Source organism: Marmota marmota, unplaced genomic scaffold (genome assembly GCF_001458135.2).
Source record: "Marmota marmota marmota unplaced genomic scaffold, marMar, whole genome shotgun sequence".
Lineage (NCBI taxonomy): Eukaryota > Metazoa > Chordata > Mammalia > Rodentia > Sciuridae > Marmota > Marmota marmota.
Window position 1 is genome coordinate 6,215,792 of NW_026000168.1, and position 23,221 is coordinate 6,239,012.

The window sequence follows — 23,221 nt, forward strand, 5'->3', positions numbered from 1 at the left end:
GAGAGAGAGAGAGAGAGAGAGAGAGAGAGAGAGAGAGAGAGAGAGAGAGAGAATTGGAGGGATCTATGTGGCCACTTTGTAATATTGATCATATAATAGGTTACAGGTTTTTGTTTAAAAAAAATACAGAGCACTTTTTTATCTTTTGTTGCATCAGAAGTAGCCCTATGAGGTATGTCTGTGTTTGTGTAATACTCTTAATTCTTAACCCACCAGGCACCTGGAAAAGCACAGGTGTCGGGGTGCATCAATTGTATGATATGACACTAGAATCTCTCTTCAGGTTGATGTCAGAGATGATGGTTTTTGTTTCCAGGGAGGAGTTAAAATAGTAGAAAGATTAGATCCAGTTCATCCAGATGCAGGAACATTAATTGATTTGGTTTTGGATCTGAGTTAAAAATTAACGTAAGCTCTCAGATATCAGCTTTGTGAGTCTGGGTCTCCAAAATAGTTTAGTATATTTCACTCTTGTTTGAAGTATCAGCTCCATCCTGAGTTCCCATAATGGATTTTAGCTCTGCGGTCTGGCAGGAGAACTTAACCTCATATTCTTTCAAGAGAGATGAATGGGGATATAATTTTACTGCTGTCTTATTGTTGTAAAACAGGATTACCGAACAATGTGCCCTTTATGCATGGGACAATGAAATTAAGGCTGACTTTTCTTTCCCATCTAAAAGCTATTTGGAGGCTTCTGTCACCACTTAATGGAATCTTGCTTGCAGGGGGTCACACATTAACTTTCAGTAATTTTAATGATATAGCCTATGAGCCTACACTCACCTCAGGTAGATTGAAGCTATTCCCTGCAGGAGATAAGGTCAGAGGTAGAATTAACCATGACCCGTATTCTGGGACCTGATGAAGTCATCAATATTCTTTAGGTCTCTGAATAGGTAGTCTTTGTCTTATTTTTTTTTTAAAGGCAGGGGTTCAATGTGGCATTTTTCATGGGGCAGAATTTCGTGGGTCAGGACCATGTACTGAATATCATTTGAATTCCAAAGTCAGATCACCACTATCGAACAACTTTTAGCCAAGAGCCAGTGTGTCTTGTGCCAATTATGGACCCTCCAACCCACCAGCTCAAATTAGGAGAGTAACTGAAATTGACCCTCTCTGTTCTCACGTATTTGGTTGTCCTTCTATCAGAGTGAGATGATAGATGAGACATTAATCTGAAAATATGGTCTCCTAATAGCACCGTGGTTTCAAAAGCCTTGCCTCTTGTAAATGGAGGGCAGCTCATTAAACACATAGAGATGCCATTAAAGAGATCACTGTCGAGTATTAATGGAACAGAATATTAAATAATACATTGCAGGTAAGGAGTGATGTGCAATTGTAAATAATGAATTTATATCATAATTATGACACTGTTGCAGAAGAGAGAACAAAAAGAAAAATTTAAAGGAGAAGGCATTAGTTTTCTTTCGACTTTTTTTGTCTTCGAAATAGATGCATGACCTGTTAACTCCCAAATCTGTACCCATGTGTAAAGCTCAGTTTATTTAGTTTGATCAGTGTCTCCTTTTTTACAATAAAATCAACATTTTCTGTGTTTTGTTTGTTTGATTAGAATAACACTTCTTTTAAAAGGGGGTGTCAATTAGTATACTGTAGCTCGTACAAGTACTTTAGATCACTGATAAAAGTTCTCATTTTAGGAAATGTTCTGAAACAAGCCAAGTTGATTTTTTCTCTAATTCTCATTTTACCGATGGGGATCATTGGGATCAGAAAGAAATTGAATAATGTTGTTATTCTAGATCATAGTTTGGGGGAGAGTATAATGGAGGGGATTAATCTGACTTATTTTTTCCTTCAATCTAACTTTTCTTAAAGTAAAAATATAAACTGGATTTCTCTCCCTTAAAATTTTCAAAATTATAAAACAGTCACATCGGGTGCTACTTTAAATTTGATCTACTTCTCCTATATAGGAAAGACATAGGTCATTGATCTTCTAAATTGCAATTTGTGAATTAAACAGTCAAAATACCTGGAATTCAATATAAATTTAGTGACTTCTCTGTGTCTGTCTTCATTCTTTCTTTCTTTCATAAAAAAAAAAAAAGCAATTCTAAGGGAATAAAAAGAGTAATTGACTTTTTGGGGTGGGAGGGGAGAAAATTATACATTTGAAAAAGCAATATGATTTGAAGCATATTATCATTGTGTTGTTATTTTTCAAGACTATATAGTAAACAATGTTTATATATCTATTATTGCAATGTTTGGGGAAAAAATGATATATCCTACTATAAAGTAAAGGAAAATTGAAATTTTACCCTTATTCTGTTTCATTGGAAAATTTAATGGGACCAGTCGCGATTGGTGGTAACTTTGAAGTGAATTACACATTCTGCTTACATGGGAAGGTGTTATCTTCTGCTTGAATCAAACCCACCTCTGTAGTTTAGTGAAAATGGCTTATCCTCATTAATTTGTTCTCCCCCCCCACCCTTTCCTATTCCTTGCTAAAAATATTCACTTCTATTGTGACAACATTGAACACAGCAAGATATTTCACAGAAGGATCCAAGATTTGTCTGTGTGATCCTTAGTGATGACTCTGATAGGGTTCCGTGCTTGTTAGAAAAAAAAAAAAGATTGTAAAAGAGCTCCTTTTGAATCAAACTAAGTGAAATTATCCTCATAGCCATTGACGCTCCGTACACTGTATTAGGGAGCTTTTTAATAAAAATTTCCTATGACTTGCAAACATGACTCATTGGAAAATTAATGGGACCAGTCCCGATTGGTGGCATACCTGTAATCTCAGCATCTCGGAGGGAGGCTGGGTCAGAAGGATCGCCAAGTTCAAAACCAGTTTTAACCACTTAGTGAGGCCCTACCAACTTAGCAAAAATGAGGTGCTCAAAATAAAAAATAAAATAAAAAGGGCTGAGGATGTGGCTCAGTGGTAAAGCACCCCTGGGTTCAACCCTTGGTATCCCCAAAAAAAGAAAAAAGTTTATGATTTATATTATACTGTATATCAACTGTCATGTATTTTAAATATGAAGAAGAAACACATCACATTTTTTGTGTGGAATTGTTAGAGAACAGGTTCATTAAAATGGTTTCAAACAGAAATATTTATTTTATTTCTGGGATGTTGACATTGGAGTACATGAACTGAAATATCATTCTCTTTATTTTTAGAGTTTCCAAGTTGTCCACATCTGCCCAGCTATCCAGGAGAAGTAAGAGAGACATTACCATTTTCAGTCTTTCTGGGCTTTCTCCTTCCTGAAGAGCGATGGGGACACTTTTAAGTGGAAGAGGACTCATCACATTTCTGATTCTCCTCCTGTTACAGTCGTCAGCAGCAACTGAAATACCACTCTCAGGTACAGCGACAGCTTTCAATTGTATTTGCATTTCAGTTTTTAAGTAGAATACTTGTGATTGAAAATGTAACTTTTTCATCATATTTCTACATATTTTCCAACAATCTGTCATAAGGATTCATGCATGTTTTTCTTTCTTTCTTCCTTTCTTTGATGGATGACACTAGGCAACTATAATTATTTTGTAGCTCAGGATTTTTGTTTTTTATGCAAACGTGGCCTATAGCAAGAAACATGACTGATGAATAAGGTGATTTTTGCCATTTGTCTAAGATACTCTGCAATAGTACACACAGCTCTTATTTTTTTTATAAGTTTAAGTCAGTTTATTTTAAGGATGATTTTTATTTAGAAATTACTGGCATTCAACAAATTGTAACAAAAAGGAATTGAGTAAATTTTGTATTCTTTCTCAAAATAATTATGTATTTTAGATGAAAACAGTTGAGGAAATAAGAAAACATCATTTTATAACTGAAATAATAAGCTGATACGATCTCCAAGACTAGCATATTATGTAATTATGTAATGTGTATTACATAATTATCCTCATAGCCATTGATGCAAATTTTACCCATCATAGATCAGATTTAACAAATGATAAGTCTTTAACAGTTCAAAAATTGTACATCAAGTACGGAATGTAGGTACTTAGAGAATATTTCTTATGTTGTAAAAATGCAGGCTATTAAAGATCCTTGAGAGGTTGTTGAGGAATTTTTATGGTACAGTTCAATGATGATTCCTTCTGTTTCTTCCATATATAATCTGAGAGTTATAAGAGGCATTGGTTGTTTATTAGGATCTTGGCATTGGACATGATCATTGTGAATAATCTGAATTCTAGAGAAATAGTCCTAACCTCATAAAATTCACTAAATGTAGAAACGTGCTAACATTGAACTGCAACTTTTCCTTTTGAGGTACTCAGACTTTTTATGAATAAAAAAGAAAACAACTCTCTGACTATATACTACAATGTGTTTTTAAACCATTTCTGAGGGTGGTTTTAAATTATCTGATGGAGAGGGGCTTCACCTCACCCAGTACCCTTCCATTTCCCCAGCTGGGAATCCCTTCTCTACTACTTATAATGGTTGGTTAGCTGGCCCCATGGCACACACCTATAATCCCAGTGGCTCAGGAGGCTGAGGCAGGAGGATCATGAGTTCAAGGACAGCCTCAGCAACTGAGCAAGGCCCTAAGCAACTTAGTGAGACCCTGTTTCTAAATAAAATACAAAACAGGGCTGGGGATGTGGCTCAGCGGTCGAGTGCCCCTGAGTTCTATCCCTGATATCCCCCCAAACAAACAAATAAATAAAAGTATAACAGATGGTTAAGCCTCTGTTCACAATTCTCATTCCTTAAGGAATTTTACTCCCTGCCATATAGATAAATAGATTTAAAGTGCTGTGTACTTTGAGTGCAAATCTTCCAGCCTTTGTATGAACCATGGAATTTCATTCTGGACTCGCCCACTTGCAGACCTTCTGGCTGAGAGTCTGAAGCACCCTTCAGTAAATTCTTTTCTACAAGCACGTGATGCCAAGGTACCAGCAGCGGAGGTGCCACCGACATTCGTGATCCCTATCCCTTTCTCTAACACCTACCTTTTCCTTGCGTCTTTTCTCCCTTGCTGATCAGGGTTGAAAGATGTGAAATTTGGTATTAATCCACGCACACATTTTTATCCTGGTTGTCTCGGTGACTTATTCATTTTCATGCTGTGATGTGCTTTGACGACGATTGTTATAAAATATTAATGGCTTGTTTTCAGAGCAACTGAATAGTATCTGTTTATTTCAGTCCTCCAGAGCACTCTCGGGTAAATGCGTCTAAGGCAGGTATCCAATTTCAATGTCAACGCGTCTGGTGTCTCTATAATTGGCCTAATTATAGAGGAAAGGATTTATAATGTAGAATATATATTCATATAAATACCCAAAGGTTATTAGCTCCATTCCCTGAATAATTAGTTATTGCTGAGCTTTTACAACCTTAGCAAATTTAAGAAAGAATAATGTTATAATAAACAAGTTGTTCTCAAATTATTAGCTGATGTCTTAGGGACTCTCACCATTGTGCTTCTTCTCTGCCCATTTATGACTCTAATAAGATTTAAATAATACAAATCTGCAGTGAGCTCAAGACTTAGAAATAACTGTCAATCAGAAACAAGGTAAATGTCAATGAATACATGGATTCTTTTTTTTTTTTTTGAGCATGGCTAAAATGCTTCTGAATATCCAACTGATAACTGAACCTAGTTATTATTCATAAAGTAATAACACTCTCTTATCAGATTTATTAGATAAAAATAAAGAAAATATAATTTGGGGATTGGGAAGAGAATTCAGGTATTATTCTAGGCTGATTGTTGGTGCTTAACATGTGGTTTGGTTTGTGGACCTTGGCAGTCCCAGTGATGCCTTCAGATGGTTGATGAAGTCAACTTGTTTTGAAATGTCCTTCATGTCATTTGCATTCATGATGCAAAAGCAAAGGTAGAAAACTGCTGCTGAGGAACAAGTCGGACCTCAGCTCCAAACCACACTAAATAGTGCTCAAGGTTTTCTTCCTGGCTGAATTCTCATAGTAAAGCACACCCCTCCAAAATACAGAACAGAGCAGCTCTGCTGGACACTGCAATTGCTGAAATTGGGAAGCATTCTTAAAACTTCCCTAACTCTCCATCCTTGACTTCATTGGCTAACTTTGGGATGCACTGGCCATGCAGCAGGTGTGAGATAATTCTGCTGAACCCTAGTGTGAGGACTGTCTCTTTCTTGACTCTGGCAATTGCCTGAGACCTTGAGCCCTTTACTCGTGAAAGCATGACTGACAGATGAATTATGGTTGCTCACATATTTTCTTCCAAATGAACCCAGGAAGGCTGTCACTTCAAGATAAACAACCGACAGTCTACTGTCAATGATAAAATTGAAGTGTTCAAGCAAAAATTAGAATCCTGGAAAACTTATGTCCTTGACAATGACCTTGAGTTTCCCCCACATTTATGAGTTTTCTGATTGGATCAGTGGTGAGATGAAAAAGAGTGAATTTTTGATCTGCTGGGATGAAATGTGTCTCTGCTGAGAAGAGCTATAGAATTAATACTTTTTTGAAAGGACCACTGTGGGCTGTTCCAAAAATCATGCATAAGTTAAAAATAACAGGTAAATTTGTTTTAAGGCCGCAGAACACAAAAAAAGTTCATTGATAGGTTGCAGATTCTGCATTGCAATAAGCATGTCCTAGTCAGGGAGATGATCCTTCATCAGTCAGAAAGACTCTAAAATGTTCCACACTTCTAAGCTACATATCTGCATAAGGCTGATTTTTCTTCATATCTTTAAATAAATTAACCTCTTGCACCAGGAAGAATGCAGAAGCAGATACAGGATGTAGCTGCCTTCTCTTGAGAAATTGCAGAGATTTGCATTAATGTAAAAAAAGTGCTACTCTCCACATGATAGCGTTATTCACAAAATGTTACTTATTTTAAAATGGATCGAATTATGTGACATGAATTAACATTTTAAATGATTTTCTGTTTTAATTCCACGTTGTAAATATGAGCTATATAACCTGCATGAAAAGAAGTGTTTCGGGCCCGACTTATAATTTTTAAGAGGTTAAATGAGTTTGAGACTAAAATTCTTGAAAACTACTCATTTAGGCTGCATCCTAAATATATGATTGTGAGAACAGAGAGTGAGTGATTTAGGGCCTGGTCAACATACCAGGTTTCAGGGTCCTATTTGATTTGTCCCTGTACTGGGGAATACTAGTCATCTATTTGGGCTCATTGCCTGAGGGCAGATTGCATTTCTCAAAATATATTTGCCAAAGATGGTTCCTGGTTCGAAACCTTTTGCATTTCCTTATGAATTCAACCTGGTGGCTTTATTGCAAGTTTTAAGGACTTTACTAAAAAAGGAGCATCTCAATTGGAAAAAAAAAATGCAGTAAATCTGTGCTTGCATTTTTATCTGTTTCATATTCCAAAATTTGATCCAAATCTGTATCTGTAATGCATTTTATTTATTCATCGATCCCCTTGTTATTTTAGTTCATTATTTCATAGTCACGACAGTTGAGTTGCTTAATGAAGGGAAAGGCAAAATCACCTCCTGCTTTTAAATTTTTTTATTTGCTTTGAGGCTTATTTAACTTGCCAATCACTAGCTGTGTGAGAGGATGAAGGGACACATTGAGCACCAAGTATGTGTCAACTGCAGCCCCCGATAGATTATGAACTATCTGTTATTTTTTTGTATCAGTGAATATATGTAGGTTAAATTTTACAAGGGGAAACAGAAGTAACTGAAAAGATAAAAGAAAAAAAATTTTAACATGGAAAATGACGAACACTAAATCAATCCATGGGAAAACTTATTTTTAACAAAACCAATTCGCAGAAATCATAAGATAAAGAGAATGAGCGGGGTACATTTTCCTTTGTAATGAACAGTAAAGGATTTTTTGGAATCTTTTTTCCACGTGAGAGTTTAATGGTGGTAACAATGTGGAATCCACCGGTAATCATGAGTTGCTTGTGGGGACTGTCCCTGGGTAGAATGTTAGCATCTATGTAGCATCGTTGTCATTTAAGGTACATTCCTAGAAATTTATCACCAGGCAGTAATTCAATAGGAAAATCGTATCTGCTCTTGGATAGCTATTCAAATACATGTTACCTGGAAAGAAAAGAAATAGAAAAAAAAAACAAAAACCTCTTATGTTCAATAATAGAATTGTCAAGTAACTAAGTAACTCAGCCTATCAATGGGAAACACCAACAGAAAAGCAGTGAATTCATTTTAATATCTAGATAGAAGCATGGAGTGCTCTAAGCAGAACTTCCCAAAGGACCGAATGAAGTAAAATATGTACTCATGTCAACAAGGACTGGATGCCAATCATTTTTGCAACAAATGTTTTTAAGACCGTGATAAGATAGTTTTTCTTTTGCTTTAAAAATCATGACGTTTTTCTGGGGTTCAGTATAATGAACATGTGTGGCACCTCAAAATGACAACCAGGAAGGACATTCCTTAGCAGAGAATACAGTTGTCCAGAGGAAGTCCCACTTGGTCTATGAATTGCACTTCCTTGTCAGCCCACAGAGAAAGCACAGTGGAAGGGTTTCTGCTACAACTCAGTAATTGTTGCCCACCCTCTGAAGACTTGTTCTCTAATTCAGTTCAACAGGTTCCAACCATCACTAAGCAGTCCACAGTGCAAGTCGCCTTTCCTTTCGATGAATATTTTCAAATTGAGTGTGAAGCCAAAGGAAATCCGCCACCCGAGTGAGTATCCCTTCAAACCACATAATCATGAAGTGCACACCGTCCTTCATGCTAATTTTTAATCTGACCACCGTGAACTTGTTGCATTATGAATGTAGAACGGAAGCTTAGGGTTTCCAAGTGTATGATACGAAGTCTATGAAAATAAAGTCTCCTAATTTTACACATTACCTAAGTGATATAAAAAAGTTACATCACAGCTGGGCAGGGTGGTGCACACCAGTCATCCCAGCAGCTCAGGAGGCTGAGGCAGGAGGATCGTGAGTTCAAAGCCAGCCTCAGCAATAGTGAGGTGCTAAGCAACTCAGTGAGACCCTGTCTCAAAGTAAAAAAAAATAAAAAGGGCTGAGGATGTGGCTCAGTTGTTAAGCAGCCCTGGGTTCAAACCCCAGTACAAAACAAACAAACAAACAAACAAACAAAAAACCTTACATCACTGTCCACAGAACTGTGACTCTCTTATAATGGAGAAGGAATTTAACTGTGTGTGTGTGTGTGTGTGTGTGTGTGTGTGTAGACCCAATGCTGCCACATTTATTAAAAACATAAAAAAATTTATTTTCCTGTTTGTCTGTTGGTTTTATCTTAAAGGAATTAGGTTAAAGAAAATATTTGGGCTAGTACCAAAAAATATGTATGTAGGGTATTTTTCATTGTATTAAACAAGGAAATGGTGAAATAAGTAAAATAGTAACCATTTGACAGAAGACAGTAGAGTAATAAAATATGTGTTTAGTACCTTTATAAAATGAACACAATTCAATTGGCAAAGTTATGTATTTAGCATGGTCTCAAATACATGACTAACTAATAGAACTGGCGTGTGTGTTTTTGATGTTGAATGAGCTCTTTGCACAAACACTTGCACATGTACACACACACACAATTACATTGTACATTTATATTTATTGTAGTCTTTAAACTATAAATAATGATACTGCATTACATTTCTAATTGTAAAAAAGAAATTTAAATAACAGGAACAGAACAAAACCAGTCTTTGGTTTTATTGTCTTCATTGAGACTGCATTTGTACAGTTTTTAAGATCTCTCAGATTCTTCTGAGACCCTTGTTTATATTATATTGTATTCTACTGTATTATGTTTTTACCATAAAATGTCTTGGTTTTGTCGCTTTGTGTATTTGTGTGTAAATATCTTTAAAAATTAAGAACCCTTAGGATTTTTAGGAACATGAAGTTGATTTTTCTCTTGTAGGTTTTCGTGGACTAAGGATGACAAGCCTTTCAATCTTTCGGACCCTCGGATAATTGTGTCTAACAATTCGGGAACATTCAAGATCCCAAATGAGGGACACATATCTCACTTTCAAGGGAAATACCGCTGTTTTGCTTCTAATAAACTAGGAGTGGCTATGTCGGAAGAAATAGAATTTATAGTTCCGGGTAAGTGTTCCATTCATCGTCAACCGTTTTAGTTAAGTATTAGAGAAGTGTTGCATCCAGCTGTCATTGAATAAAGCAATATTGATTTAGGCCATTTATATATGCCTTATCATTCATGGGAAGGGGAAAATCTCTTCCAGGTCTTGATAACTTAAGATTGGATGACTTTGGAAAGCAACGTAATTTGCTGTTTCTATAACCGTAGATCTGACAAGAGAGAAAATAATACTCACCGTGTTTCCTAGGATCAGGATTAAGTTTTACATATTATTAGATCAGCTAAACTAATCTGCAGTGATGGAAAATTCCAAAGCTTCAGTGTCAACACACATTAATTTCTTGATAAGTCAGTACCTATGGGTTGAGCAATGCTTAGGGGCCAGGATGTCCCTGCAGCTCTCTGGGTGATCCACGTGGATGGAGATACCATCATCCTTGGGTTGCATCTTAGGAAACTTTCTACCTTGGTGCATGAATCTGGGGGAGTGCACTTAAACAGTTATGTACTGGATCCTAAATGCTTCAACAAGAAGCTACCAGACACCTGTCTCATTTTTTTTGGGTGAAGCAAAACAACTTACGTGGTCCCAGTAAATGGATAGAGCTATAGACTGTCATGCTAGGTGACATCAATCAATTGTCGAATGTTTTCGCTGATGTGTAGAAGCTAAACCAGAATAAAGGGGTAGAGAGGGGAAGAAGAGGAGTTCAGTAGATTAGACAAAGGGGAATGAAAGGAAGGGAGGGGGGATTGGAATAGGAAAGACAGTAAAATAAATCATATTAATGATTTTCCTGCATACACATATGAAAACACCTAAGTTAAACCCACCATGGTGCCCACCCACCAGAATGGGGTCCTAATTAGAATAAGATATATTCCTTACTTGTATAATTTTATCAAAATAGATTTTGCTGTTATGTATAATATATAACTAAGAAGAAACAATAAAAAGTAAAAAATAAATAATGAGTTGGTGGCATGTTACATGTTATGCTATGGTTTAGATGTGAGGTGTCCCCCAAGAGCTCACGTTGAGACAATGTAAGAAGGTTCAGAGGAAAAATCATTGGGTTATTAAGGGTCTTAACCCAATCAGTAAATTAATCCCCTGATAGAGATTAACTGAGTGGTAACTGAAGTGGTAGGGTATGGCTGGAGGTAGAACTGGGGTATGGCTTTGGGTATATATTTGTATCTGGCGTGTGGAGTCTCTCTCTGCCTCCTGGTCACCTGGATGTGAGCTGCTTCCCTCTGCCACCCTCACCTCCCATAATTTTCACCCCCACCTTGAGCCCCAAGGAATGGGGCTGGCCTTCTATGGACTAAGACCTCTGAAACTGTGAGCCCTTAAATAAACTTTTCCTCCCCTAAAATTGTTCTGGTCAGGTCCTTTAGTCACAGCAATGAAAAATCTGACTTAAACCCATGGTCCCCCTTAAATAATGTGGGTACCCATTAGCAGAGGAGACCGAGCCATCTCTAACAAATATGGCAAACTGTGAATCACTTTGTCATTGAGGGTATTATTTATACGCAGAATAGAAAAAAAATATAAGAAGCAAATCTAAGTATATCACAAATTGAAGATGTAAGTAGATAGAATAATTGCTCCAAGTGAAGGAGAATCTATAAAGTGTAGTACAGCAATTCTAAACCATAAGCATACAAAATTATTAAATTGAAAGAGATGGAAAAGCTGTTCTGAATAAATGTTTTCCAAATGGAAGCAGGTATTCATCATATCAGTCCAAATAAATTTTATTTTAAACAGACCTTTTCTGGAAGTTAATTCACTAGGATATATGATACTGAAATGTATACATCAAAAGTAGACCTGAAAGGAGAAATAGGCAAATCTGTTATACTAGTGAGAGATATTAAATATATCTCTTTCATTATTTTGTAACTCAATCAGAGAAAAACATTAGTAATCCCATAAAAATTTAAACAACCCAGTTATAAGCTCGAGCTAATTAACATGTATAGAATATTGTATCTAAAACTGTGAAATGCATTTTTTTTCCATGGGTAAGGGAAGAAAAATTATATTTGATAACATTGAACTATGAAAGAAATGCAATCAAAATATAATTAAGTTACAATCACTATAAATGGAATCTAAAGACAACTTACATATTTGAAAACTCATTAACATTTTTCTAACTAATCATAGGTTCAATAAGTGTTTTAGTCAGATTTTTTTTTTTTTTTTTTTTTTTTGCGACTGTGATCAAAAGACCTGATAAGAACAACTTAGAGAAGGAAAAGTGTATTGGGGTCTCATAGTTTCAGAGGTCTCATTTCCATGGATGGCTGAATCCATCGCTCTGGCCTGGAGGTGAGGCAAAACATCATGGTGGAAGATATAAGTAGATAGAATAAATGCTCCAACTTAAGGAGAATCTATAAAGTGTAGTATAGCAATTCTAAACCATAAGCATACAAAATTATTAAATCGAATGTGGAGTCTCTCTCCTGGCAGAGAGAGCTGCACTCACCAGAGACAAAATATAAACCCCAAAGGCCTGCCCTCCATCCACACCCTACCAGATCATAGTCACCACCTAGTTAATCCACGTCAGTGGACTAATGCATTGATTAGGCTCAGGGTCTCATACGTAAACCAATGGTCTCACCTCTAAACTTTCTTGCACTGTCTCATGTATAAGCTTTTGGGCAACACCTCATATCTAAAACCATAGCAGTACGGGGAAAGAGAAAATACTGTCAAGTGAGGATAGTGAAAATTCCATGCAACAAAACATGTTCGATAAAGTTAATAGCATTATGTACAGGAATATTTATCATCTTTAAAATGTAGGAAAAGGAGAAGGGATAAAATTCAATGATGTAAGCTTCTTAGGTAACATAATTTTGGGGTGAAATTGACTGATCTGACTTAAGACAATAAAATAAAGTGAAGGGAGACATACTGTGGATCCAGAAAATAAATTCAACTGAGCGATGTATATAACCATTATAGTGAAAAATATACATCTTCATTTACTTTGGTGCCTGGAAGGATTTTAGTTGTATTTCTTTCCTTCTTCACATTCTTTACCTTTATTTTATGGATCACCTTTTTATGTACTCAAAATTACTAAGTACATAGCATAGTGATCCATCTGAAATAGATGTTCTGGATTATTGAGGTATTATAACCATAGTAATTGACACAGCATGTACATGGGCTTTGGAAATTGGCTTTAGAAATTTAAATTTGCAATGATGTTTAATAGGAAGTGCCCATGAACTCTAGATCAGGAAGTATTGCCTTGAAATTTGTGGCTGAGAATCCCGAGACTCTATTATATAGAGAGTCAGCTATACCTGTACTGAACTTGTATAGACTTTTTCCCTGTTACTATTCCCTAAACATACAGCATAACAACTATTTCTATAACATTTACATTATGTTAGATGTTATATATAATCTAGATATGATTTAAAGTATGTGGGGTGATGCAGGCAGATTATGTGCAAATATTATGTCATTACGTATAAGGGATTTGAGCATCACAGATTTTGCTATCCAAAGTAAATCCCACATTTCTACCTGAGGGAAACTCTGTATATGTAGCTACCTGAAATAAATTAAGATTAGAAATTTGAGAGACAGAAGAAGAGAGTAAGAGATTAAGCATCTGTTTTAGAAGACAAGAAGACATCAGGGTGATACCTAACCTGAATTCTAGTGGTTGCTATGGAGACACAAAAGAAAAGGCAGTCACCAGACCTATTGCAGAGAAAGAAATGGCATGACTGAGTGTGAGATTCTACAATTAAAAGATTTTTAAAAATGTTTTCTCTCATTAGCTAAGTAGACTAAGTGCACAGATGAACAAAGGATCCACGGTAATTCTGGGCCAGAATATGACAGTATTATAGTTAAGAGATGGAGAGTTGAATCTAAACTACACTGTGGGTAATTGCTCTCTCTCTTTCTGCTGCTCTAGTAAAGATCAAAATAAATTGGGTTTCTTATGCATCATTTCCAGCCTTTCCTGAAATTATTTTATCATTGGACAGCTTTCCGTAATCATCTATATGTTGAATAGGACTATCACTCCAGTCCTTAGGAGTTTATCAATCTGAGACCATTTAAAACTTCCGACACAACCTCTAACAATGGATTTTCCTCTTAAGCTTTAGAGAATCGATTCTTCTTTTACATTAATAGGAGCTTTGCCATTTCAGTTGCTGTTCGCTATAAATGCAGACTTTTATACGCATGGTTTAGTTCTTTCTATTTTCAACAATATTTCCGTTTAGTTTCCTACGGAAAGAGTGAAGAAAAAAAAAAAAAAAGCCCAATAAGCAGAATGTACCATTTACACATACTTGAGAAATCATTGAACTAAATTGGTTTTCTAAGATGCAGCATAGGGATTTAGTCGGTGAACTAGTCAACAAGCCTTCATTAAGCTCTTCTCATATGCCATCCATTTTCCTAGGTGTAATACAGTCAGCTTTCTATCCTTATAAAAAAATAATAACTTATGAAGTGAAAAAAAAGTATTTGGGCCCATGGTTTTGGAGGTTCCATTTCCATGGTGGGCTGACGTCATAGCTTTGGGCCTGTATTGAGGCAGACATCATGGAGGGAGTGTGAGAGAGTCCAAAACCTGCTTACATGATGAGCTGGGGCAAAGAGAAAGAGGAAGAGGCCAAGGATCTGTTATCTCCTAGAAGGACACGCCCCCGATAATCTAAGGACCTCTCACTAAACCCCGCCCCTCAAAGTCTTGCCACCTCCCAACAGCGCCACCTTGTGGACCAAGCTTCTAATGCATAGGCCTTTGGTACCCCAGCCATAGTGGTAGGTAACAATATAGGACTTAATGTGGGTGTGGTAGTGTGTGTGTATGTGGGAACTAGAAACTTTTTTTTTGCCTTCATTATAAACTATCCATAGAGTTTAATATAATTATATAAATAATGGTACTTATTATAGTGCCCTTTAGGAGTCAGATCAGGTCTCTCCATGTAACATTCTAACCTATCCCAACTTCTACTGATTTTTCTGTTCTCTGATTTTTAAAATCCTTTTTAGTTATATGCAATGCCAGGATACACCCTGACGTAATCACAAAATCATGGATCACAGCCCACTCTAATTCAATCCCCAGTACCCTCCCTCCACTCCACTGATCCCTCTTCAATCCACTTACAATTCACTTTTTCTTTGTTAATTAGTGTCCTCTGGATACACCCAATACTGGTACCCACCATCCACATCCATGCACACACACGCAAAAACTCACTTGAGTTTCATTCCACTGATCTTTCCTCTATTTTGATGAAATTCCATCTCACTCTTTTTTCTTTCTCTCTCCTATTTTTTTATTTTCTATAATTCTTACCTCTCCTTCTATTTTGGATTAGTTTCTTTGTATCAGAGAAAATATTGTACCTTTGACTTTTTGGGACTGATTCATTTCACTTAGTATAATATTATCGACTTCCATTCATTTACTGGCAAATGCCATAATGCCATTCTTCTTTATGACTGAGTAATACTCCATATCTTTATCCATTCATCTGTGGAAGGGCATCTGGGCTGGTTCCATAGCATGGCCATTGTGAATTGTGCTGCTATAAACATTGATGTGGCTATGTCACTGTCCTGTGCTGATTTGAAATCTTTTGGATACATGCTGAGAAGTGAGATTGCTGGGTCATGTGGTGGTTCCATTCCTGGTTTTTTGAGGAATCTCCATACTACGTTCCATGGCGGTTGCACTAATTTGTAGTCCCACCCGCAACACATGAGTGTGCCTTTTCCCCCACATTCTTGCCAACATTTATTATTACTTGAATTTTTCATACTTGCCCTTCTGGCTGGAGTGAGATGAAGTTTCAATGCAGTTTTGATTTGCATTTCTCTAATTGCTAGAGATGTTGGACATTTTTCCATATATTGATTGCCCATTACTATTTCTTCTTTTGAGAAATTCCTTTTGAGGAATTTCTTATTTTGAGAAATGTCTGTTCTTTTTTTTTTTTTTTGAGTTCTTTGTGTATTCTGGATATTAATTCCCATCTGAGAAGCAGGTGGCAAAGATCTTCCATTCTGTAGGCTCTTTCTTTACACTTCTGTTTCCTTTGCTATGCAGAAGCTTTGTAGTTTGACGCCATCAGATTTTTTTTTTGGTGGGGGGTTACTGGGGATTGAACTCAGGGGCCCCCAATCACTGAGCCACATCCCCAGCCCATATATATATATATATATATATATATATATATATATATATATAAAATTTAGAGACAGGGTCTCACCGAGTTGTTTAGCACCTCACTTTTGCTGAGGCTGGCTTTGAACTCACGATCCTCCTGTCTCAGCCTCCTGAGCCACTGAAATACAAGCATGTGCCACCGTCCCACACACCATCACAGTTTCTTGATGTTTGATTTTATTTCTTGTGCTTTAGGAGTCTTGTTCAAGAAGTGCTGACACGTCGGAGGGTTGAGCCTACATTTTCTTCTTGCAGTTGTGGGATTTCTCATCTAATTCCTAGATCTTTGGTCTGCTTTGGCCTTTGTGCAGGGTGAGAGATGGGGTTACATTTCATTCTTCTGTGTATGGATTTCCAGTTTTCCCAGCACCATTTGTTAAAAGGGCCATCTTTTCCGCACCGTATGTTTCAGGCTATCTTGGCCACGTCATGGTTTTAACTGTATTAAATGCACAGGGAGGGACTTTTTTAGTAAAAAAAATATATTTAGTGCAACATCATTGTGATTTTTGTATTTAAACAATTCCAACATCCCCTTCAAACTTCTCTCTGCTCATTTGCACATAATCTCTTTTCCCACCTGTCAGCCATTGCTACTGACCCATCAAATTTTTGCTTCTCTAAATTTAATTTTCTGGACATTTTATGCAAAAGGAATCATAGGCGGTTTTTTTTTTCCACGTGGTTTCTTTCTCGTAGTGTTTTTTTTTTCTTCTGCAGTTCATGTGTGCTGTGGCATATCTCAGTACTTGCTCCTTTCTGTTCCTGAGTAATAATCCATCATATGGATGAACCTCATTTTTTTTTCTTCTATTCATATGTTGGTGACTACTTAGATTATTTCCACTTCCTTGGCTATTATAAATGGCGCTGTTGTAAAGTCTCTGGTGTCTTTAAAGCATTTAGTGGTGTCCTTGTTGGAGATTGTCGTACAAATTAATTAGAATCCTTAAAAGTAAGAAATATGGTGGGCTATCATATCCTCCCTCCTTTCATTGCTTTGGAAATGCTGCATGAATGCATATTGTTAGTGATTGATTTATCCTGCAGAGGCTGACGAAGAAAAGAAAGAATAAAAGTAATCACTCAGTGTCCACATGCTATGGAAATAATCTAAGAAATGGTGGACTCAGAGATGAAATCATCTATATAATGTTTTAATAAAACCCAATTAGAGTGACTAATGTGCCCGCTCCCTACATTTGCATATCTTCCTCAAATTCCTCAGGACAATTTACCTTAAGACCAAACCTGGGCTTCTTACCATTCTGATTTGGGAGGGGTAGGAGAAGAAAAAAACCACGAGTCTGTTACTATGTGCAAACCCACCAAAGACGATCGGTTTGCTCAGTTGAGAGGACAACTTTGAATTTTCAGGGTTTAACTATGGCTGAGGGTTTTGCACTCATTCATCAGGGTTCCTGAATGATGGGCGTGAAGCGGGCTGCATTGGAGTTCCTTCCTCGGCGGGGATTCATTAGAAGCTCATGGGCTGAAAGGAAGACTGCAGTCCTAAGTGGATTAATGGGGTACTCTACAGGAAATGGGAATCAATTAAATCTCCTTACAGATGGAAGCTGAGGGTGGGGGGACTTCAGCCCGCAAGCTCAGTAGCCTGCATTCATGATAATGACGGCGGGCTAGAAGCCATGTGCCAAGCACATTGAAGCAAAATCTACAGCACTCAAAAGCTCACCAGGCCAGTTCTGTAAACAGAAAGACAAGTCAAAATAGATAGAGCTCTTTGGCAAAGAAAGATTAGCCCAGGGATGGGTAGGGGGAAATAATTCAATAAATAAATTATAGGCTGTGCATGGAATATGCAATCTCCACTCCCCTCTCCACTTCCTCTTTCAACTCTCTGTATAAAATCACCAAAGTTGTTAAAATACAGGCTTACAAGGAGCATCCAGGGCAGCAGCCGAGAAGAGCCCTCCAGTCCTTTGCTGGTCTCATCTCTAGCCACGTGGCTGTGTGTATCCTGCAAAGGTGCAATATCTGAATAGTTATCATGTATATTGAGTGCTTTTGAAATGCCAGGGATTATTTCAGTTGGTTCATATGAAATATGATATTTAAACTTTGACACAAATCAAGTGAGTTAGGCGTCACTGTGTTTTGCATTTTACAAATGAGGATACTGAAGCATATTACCTAAGAAAATTCAAGGACCAAGGTAGCGGTTAACCCAAAGATACTGACTTCAGAGTTCATAGGTGTGACTTGATGCCTTATGGTGTTATACACCATCTACTCTGATGGTTCAGGTTACATATGCTCTAATTATGCAGAAGATGTGCTTCCTTGAAAATAGCTTGGGGCAGGTGTGGTGGCCCACACCTTTAATCCCAGTGGCTCAGGAGACTGAGGCAGAAGGATCACAAGTTCAAAGCCAGCCTCAGCAATTCAGCGAGGCCCTAAGCAACTTAGCAAGGCCCTGCCTCAAAACAACAACAACAAATATATATATGTATATATATATATTTTTTGAGATGTGGCTCAGTGATTGAAAAAGCAGCTTGGTAGTAGAATAGCAGAATCATATAGCAGGGAAACCTTTAACTTTATTTCTTTAAGGCCCAAGAAAATCTGCAGTGTTCCATAACTTGGTAGTGGTGAAGTCACCAATTCCTTTTACCTCCAAGTGACACAGGTGTGAATTCTACTGAAACTCCCTGAAAGGTAAAGTTATTAGTGAGATGGTACAGGGGCACTGCTTAGGCTAGAAACCACATTATCCTGTGGCATATCTTCTAGATATAACATTTTTGTCAAAGCCTTCTCTATTTTCATACAAAGAGGTTATTTTTTTTTCTGTATGTTGGATTGAAAGAATCAAGATGATGAGTTTTCAGAGCTCACTGGCAGCACCTGAAGTTTTAGAACTCAACTCCCACAGAGTTCATATTCACAGGTGTGCTGGGCTTGAAGGAGACCAAGGGGAAGTTATGAAGAAGCCCAACAGGAACATATTTAAGTGTCACTTACATTCTTGGGGTGGTTCCTAGAAATTTCTTCACTGTACTTCATACTCAGCCTCTTTGAGAACATTGGGGAGACAGAAGTTGCAATGTGCCTGATTAGCTGATTTGATGTTATTTGGAAAGGAAACATCTGGTCGTGGTTGATGGGATTTGTGGACATTCTGTAAGTCCTGCTTAGGTAGATACTGATGTATAGTAGATTCTGATCCCTGTACAGAGAAGGCGTTCATGGTTATGTCCAGTGGGCAGAGGGGTTGGAGGGGAAGGGAGAGGGCATGAGGTTATAAATGATGGTGGAATGTGATGATCATTATTATCCAAAGTACATGTATAAACACACAAATTGGTGTGAATATACTTTGTATACAACCAGAGATATAAAAAAAAATTATGCTCTGTATGTGTAATAAGAATTGTAATGCATATATACATAAATTTAAAAAACCCCCAAAACATGATTTTTGATGTTCGCGGAGTTCCCCTTGGAAATATATTGGCAACCCAGAAGAGTGTAGTTGCATCACACGCACAAAAATTGTTGTTTTACAATTTACTTTTTAAAGTCTCATCTGTCCACACTCAATAATGCTAATTAATGCATATCATAAGAAAAGCACAATTAGTTAGTGGCTTGACTTTTTTTTCTTGGTACCAGGATTGAACCCAGGAGTAGTTAACCACTGAGCCACATCCCCAGTCCTTTTTTTAATTATATTTTATTTAGAGACGGGGTCTCGCTAAGTTGCGTAGGGCTTCCCTAAGTTGCTGAGCCTGGCTTTGAACTTGCAATCCTCCTGCCTCAGCTTCCTGAGCTGCTAGGTTTACAGGTGTGCGCCCGGCTATTTGACTTGTTATTATATAGAGTCATGTCTTCCTTTGAATTGAGGTCGACTCTGTGCTCACTCTTGCATTATGTTAATTAAATCTAATATTTATCTGTGAATATTAAACTTTTTGCATTTTTGAGTACAGGAGCAGACTATCTAGTTTCAGAGTCAAATAAGACCTAAAACATCCTGACAAATTAATTTCCTTTACCATGTTCCTTCTGAAACTTTAATTAATAAATATATAAATATTCTTTCCTTTTTTCCTGATACTAATTTCGTCTTTAGTTAAAAGCTGTCTCAAAGATTTATGGCCTGTGTAAAAGGGTTTGGTAGATGTATAAATTTTCTCTCCTTTCCTTTTTCATTATTGATGCTTTAGAAGCCAGTTGGGTTACATATTTACAGTTTTATAACTAGAATTTTATAATCTACATTTAATTAATGAGGGTGTGTTTGAGCTTCCCTAGTTGCACTCTCTGAATCATTAAATTTCCTTGAATGCTCTGAGAAATCAGTTCTCCAATTAGGTATTGATGCACCTTATTAATTATCTACTTTACTGTAGATATCATCCAGCGACCTGTGTATTTACATTAAGCCTTGTAAAGTTGGCTTATTATGGAGGATTATTATGGTCCTTCCATTTTCTGATCTACTTTGCCTCGCCTCTTTTGCTCTTGGTAACTGAGTTTAAACAGATTAAACAGTTGCCTAATGGGGAAGTGTGCGTCTTTTGAACTTTGGTTATAGTAAGTAACACTAAACAGGTGACTTGCATTTGAAGCCCTGGGCACCTGACAGTTTTGTATTAGTTGCTACATCTTATTTGCCTAAGATGTTCTTCCTCCAGAATGACTTGAATAACATTAGCCTTCAATGGAAACCAATGCTTGACCCAAGAGCTGCCAATGATATTTTCTACCTAGGATCTTAACAGAGTGAGTTTACTGAATGTACTTTGAGTGGGAATTTTGTGCTACTTCTCCCAGAAGCATGATTCACAGCCGCTCGTCATTTCAAATATGTTTCCAAGAGACATCTGCTCGGATGATTTGATCAAGAGGGAATCCATCTACTGAAGCACTGTGGCACGGCTGAATTAGAAAGAGAACTAAAGTATGCTTTTCCCAAATTGCAGAGACATTGCAGTAACCCCACAGTAACCTCCTGCAATGCTAAGCTTTGAAAGGCCCCTGAATTTAGACAAAAAGCAATTTATTGTAAACAGCTGGTGCACCCATAAGAGAAATGTCAGCAAATACCCTCAACTACTCAAGAGTTGGGGTTGAGTTTGAAAGAATGCATGACAATATACAGGAAATGCACAAAGCTTCTCAAAAGAGACTGCAATAATAAGAAGGGCTTTGGATTTCCAAGAAAAAGGACGATTGGTTGTGAATCACAACTTAATCAAAAAAGATAACAATGGGAAAACCTGGTTATAAATTCCATCGGGGCAGGACTGTTACTAATTCCTTCATGAGGTTATTTTCTCCACCAGAGTTTGCCTAACTCTAGAATGCAAATTTCAAGAAAGTTGAAAGGCTCCCATATAATATCCAGGCAGTATGCATTTTGAATATCCTTGTAAATACTCAGAACAATTTTAAACATCGATGTTGTATTTCACATTCTGCAGTTCTGACTTATAGTCATGTTGTAACTGGATTGTTCTTTCAGGTAATTGACTTCAATATGAGAAGGAGACCATAGGTGGAAATATTAGAAAGTTTCCTACATCAATTTCATTTCACTTAAGGTTTCATTTATTGGAGTGACTCCAAGATGGTTGGCTCTCTTTGCAACTTAAAGTAGTCCTGTTTGACTTTTTCATTATGTTTTTGTGATTTTTCCCACATGGGATTTGAAAAAAAATTTTTTTTTTGATGTGGTTTTTACTCTGAATGGAATAGTTACCAGTCACATTCAAGGCCTTTGCACTAAAGCAAGAGATAGAGAATACACCATGGCCAAAAAGAAATCACAGTGTTTGGAGAGAAAAGAGTCCATGTCTATCAAAACTGAAAAAAGAGCAAACCCTGTGATTTGTACCCCTGCTCTGAAAGATATGTACAGGGGTATTTTTGCCTTATTGATGTCACATAGCAAAAAATATCTTTCTCTAAGACTTCACAGTGCAGAAGTGATGTGCATGATGTGCAAAGTTGCATAAGAATGTGTATCAGAATCTTTCTAGTGCTTACCTCTATAGGGCAAATGTCAGAACAGGGTTGAGTGTCCTAAAAATGTTTATATATTTTTTTAAATGGAGAATTTATTAAGATATTAGCTGAAATGAAAAGCTCATTTTGAAATAATGTCTTAAAATGATCTTCATACCAGGTGTTCCCAAATTTCCCAAAGAAAAAATTGAGCCTCTGGAGGTGGAGGAAGGAGATCCTATCGTTCTCCAGTGTACTCCTCCTAAAGGTCTCCCGCCCCTACACATTTATTGGATGAATATAGGTAAGTAATGCTCTGTCCCGGGGGGGCATCATGCATCATGGAAATCATATAAAAAATCCAAAAAAATAAAATATTCTTATAATAGTATCCATGTCGACTCAAGTAGGTTTGTAAAATGAGGTCCAATGAAACCTTGTCCCTCATCCTAAATACAAATGGAATAGCGTACCTGAAAACACTAGAAAAGTACTAAAGTTATCTCTTGATTTTTATCATATTTCAAAGAGGAGAGATTCTCCAGATGACTGAGTGTGTCTGTAAAAGGATAGTTTCCATATTCCAAAACAACTGGTCTACCCTTGGTATATAGGCCGTGCTAGAGTGGAGGAGGACTTGATTATGTTGCTGGTTTCCTTTGTCTCTGTGAGCAATGTTCTGCTTGCTAAATGCAGTGACCCACAGCATATTTAGTATCCACCTTGGTGCTCAGTTTTCTAAAAGGCTTGCTGACTCTCGATCTGAAATCTCAGGCTCTTGTAGAGGCCACGTCTAGTGAGCCTTAGCCGTCTTCCTGGATGTGCTTTTCACTGTGGCCCACAGAGAAAAATATTTATCCAGCACTCAGGAGGTAGCAAATGAAGCTACTCCTGGCTACCATCAAAATTTCCACATTCCAGTCACT

General features: G+C 37.1%; 1 protein-coding gene across 7 annotated transcripts in view; it reads left to right on the top strand.

The window, feature by feature from the left end:
* The window catches only part of Chl1 (cell adhesion molecule L1 like), a 200,282-nt gene that overhangs the window by 116,898 nt on the left and 60,163 nt on the right, over nucleotides 1-23,221 (top strand). For all 7 annotated transcript variants that reach the window (XM_048787024.1, XM_015494932.2, XM_048787019.1 and 4 more), the window contains 4 exons: nucleotides 3,172-3,359; nucleotides 8,568-8,673; nucleotides 9,892-10,079; nucleotides 22,477-22,599. In XM_048787024.1, the coding sequence (XP_048642981.1) occupies nucleotides 3,269-3,359; nucleotides 8,568-8,673; nucleotides 9,892-10,079; nucleotides 22,477-22,599 (508 nt within the window). In that variant the 5' untranslated portion in view covers nucleotides 3,172-3,268. The remainder of the gene's footprint in view (nucleotides 1-3,171; nucleotides 3,360-8,567; nucleotides 8,674-9,891; nucleotides 10,080-22,476; nucleotides 22,600-23,221) is intronic.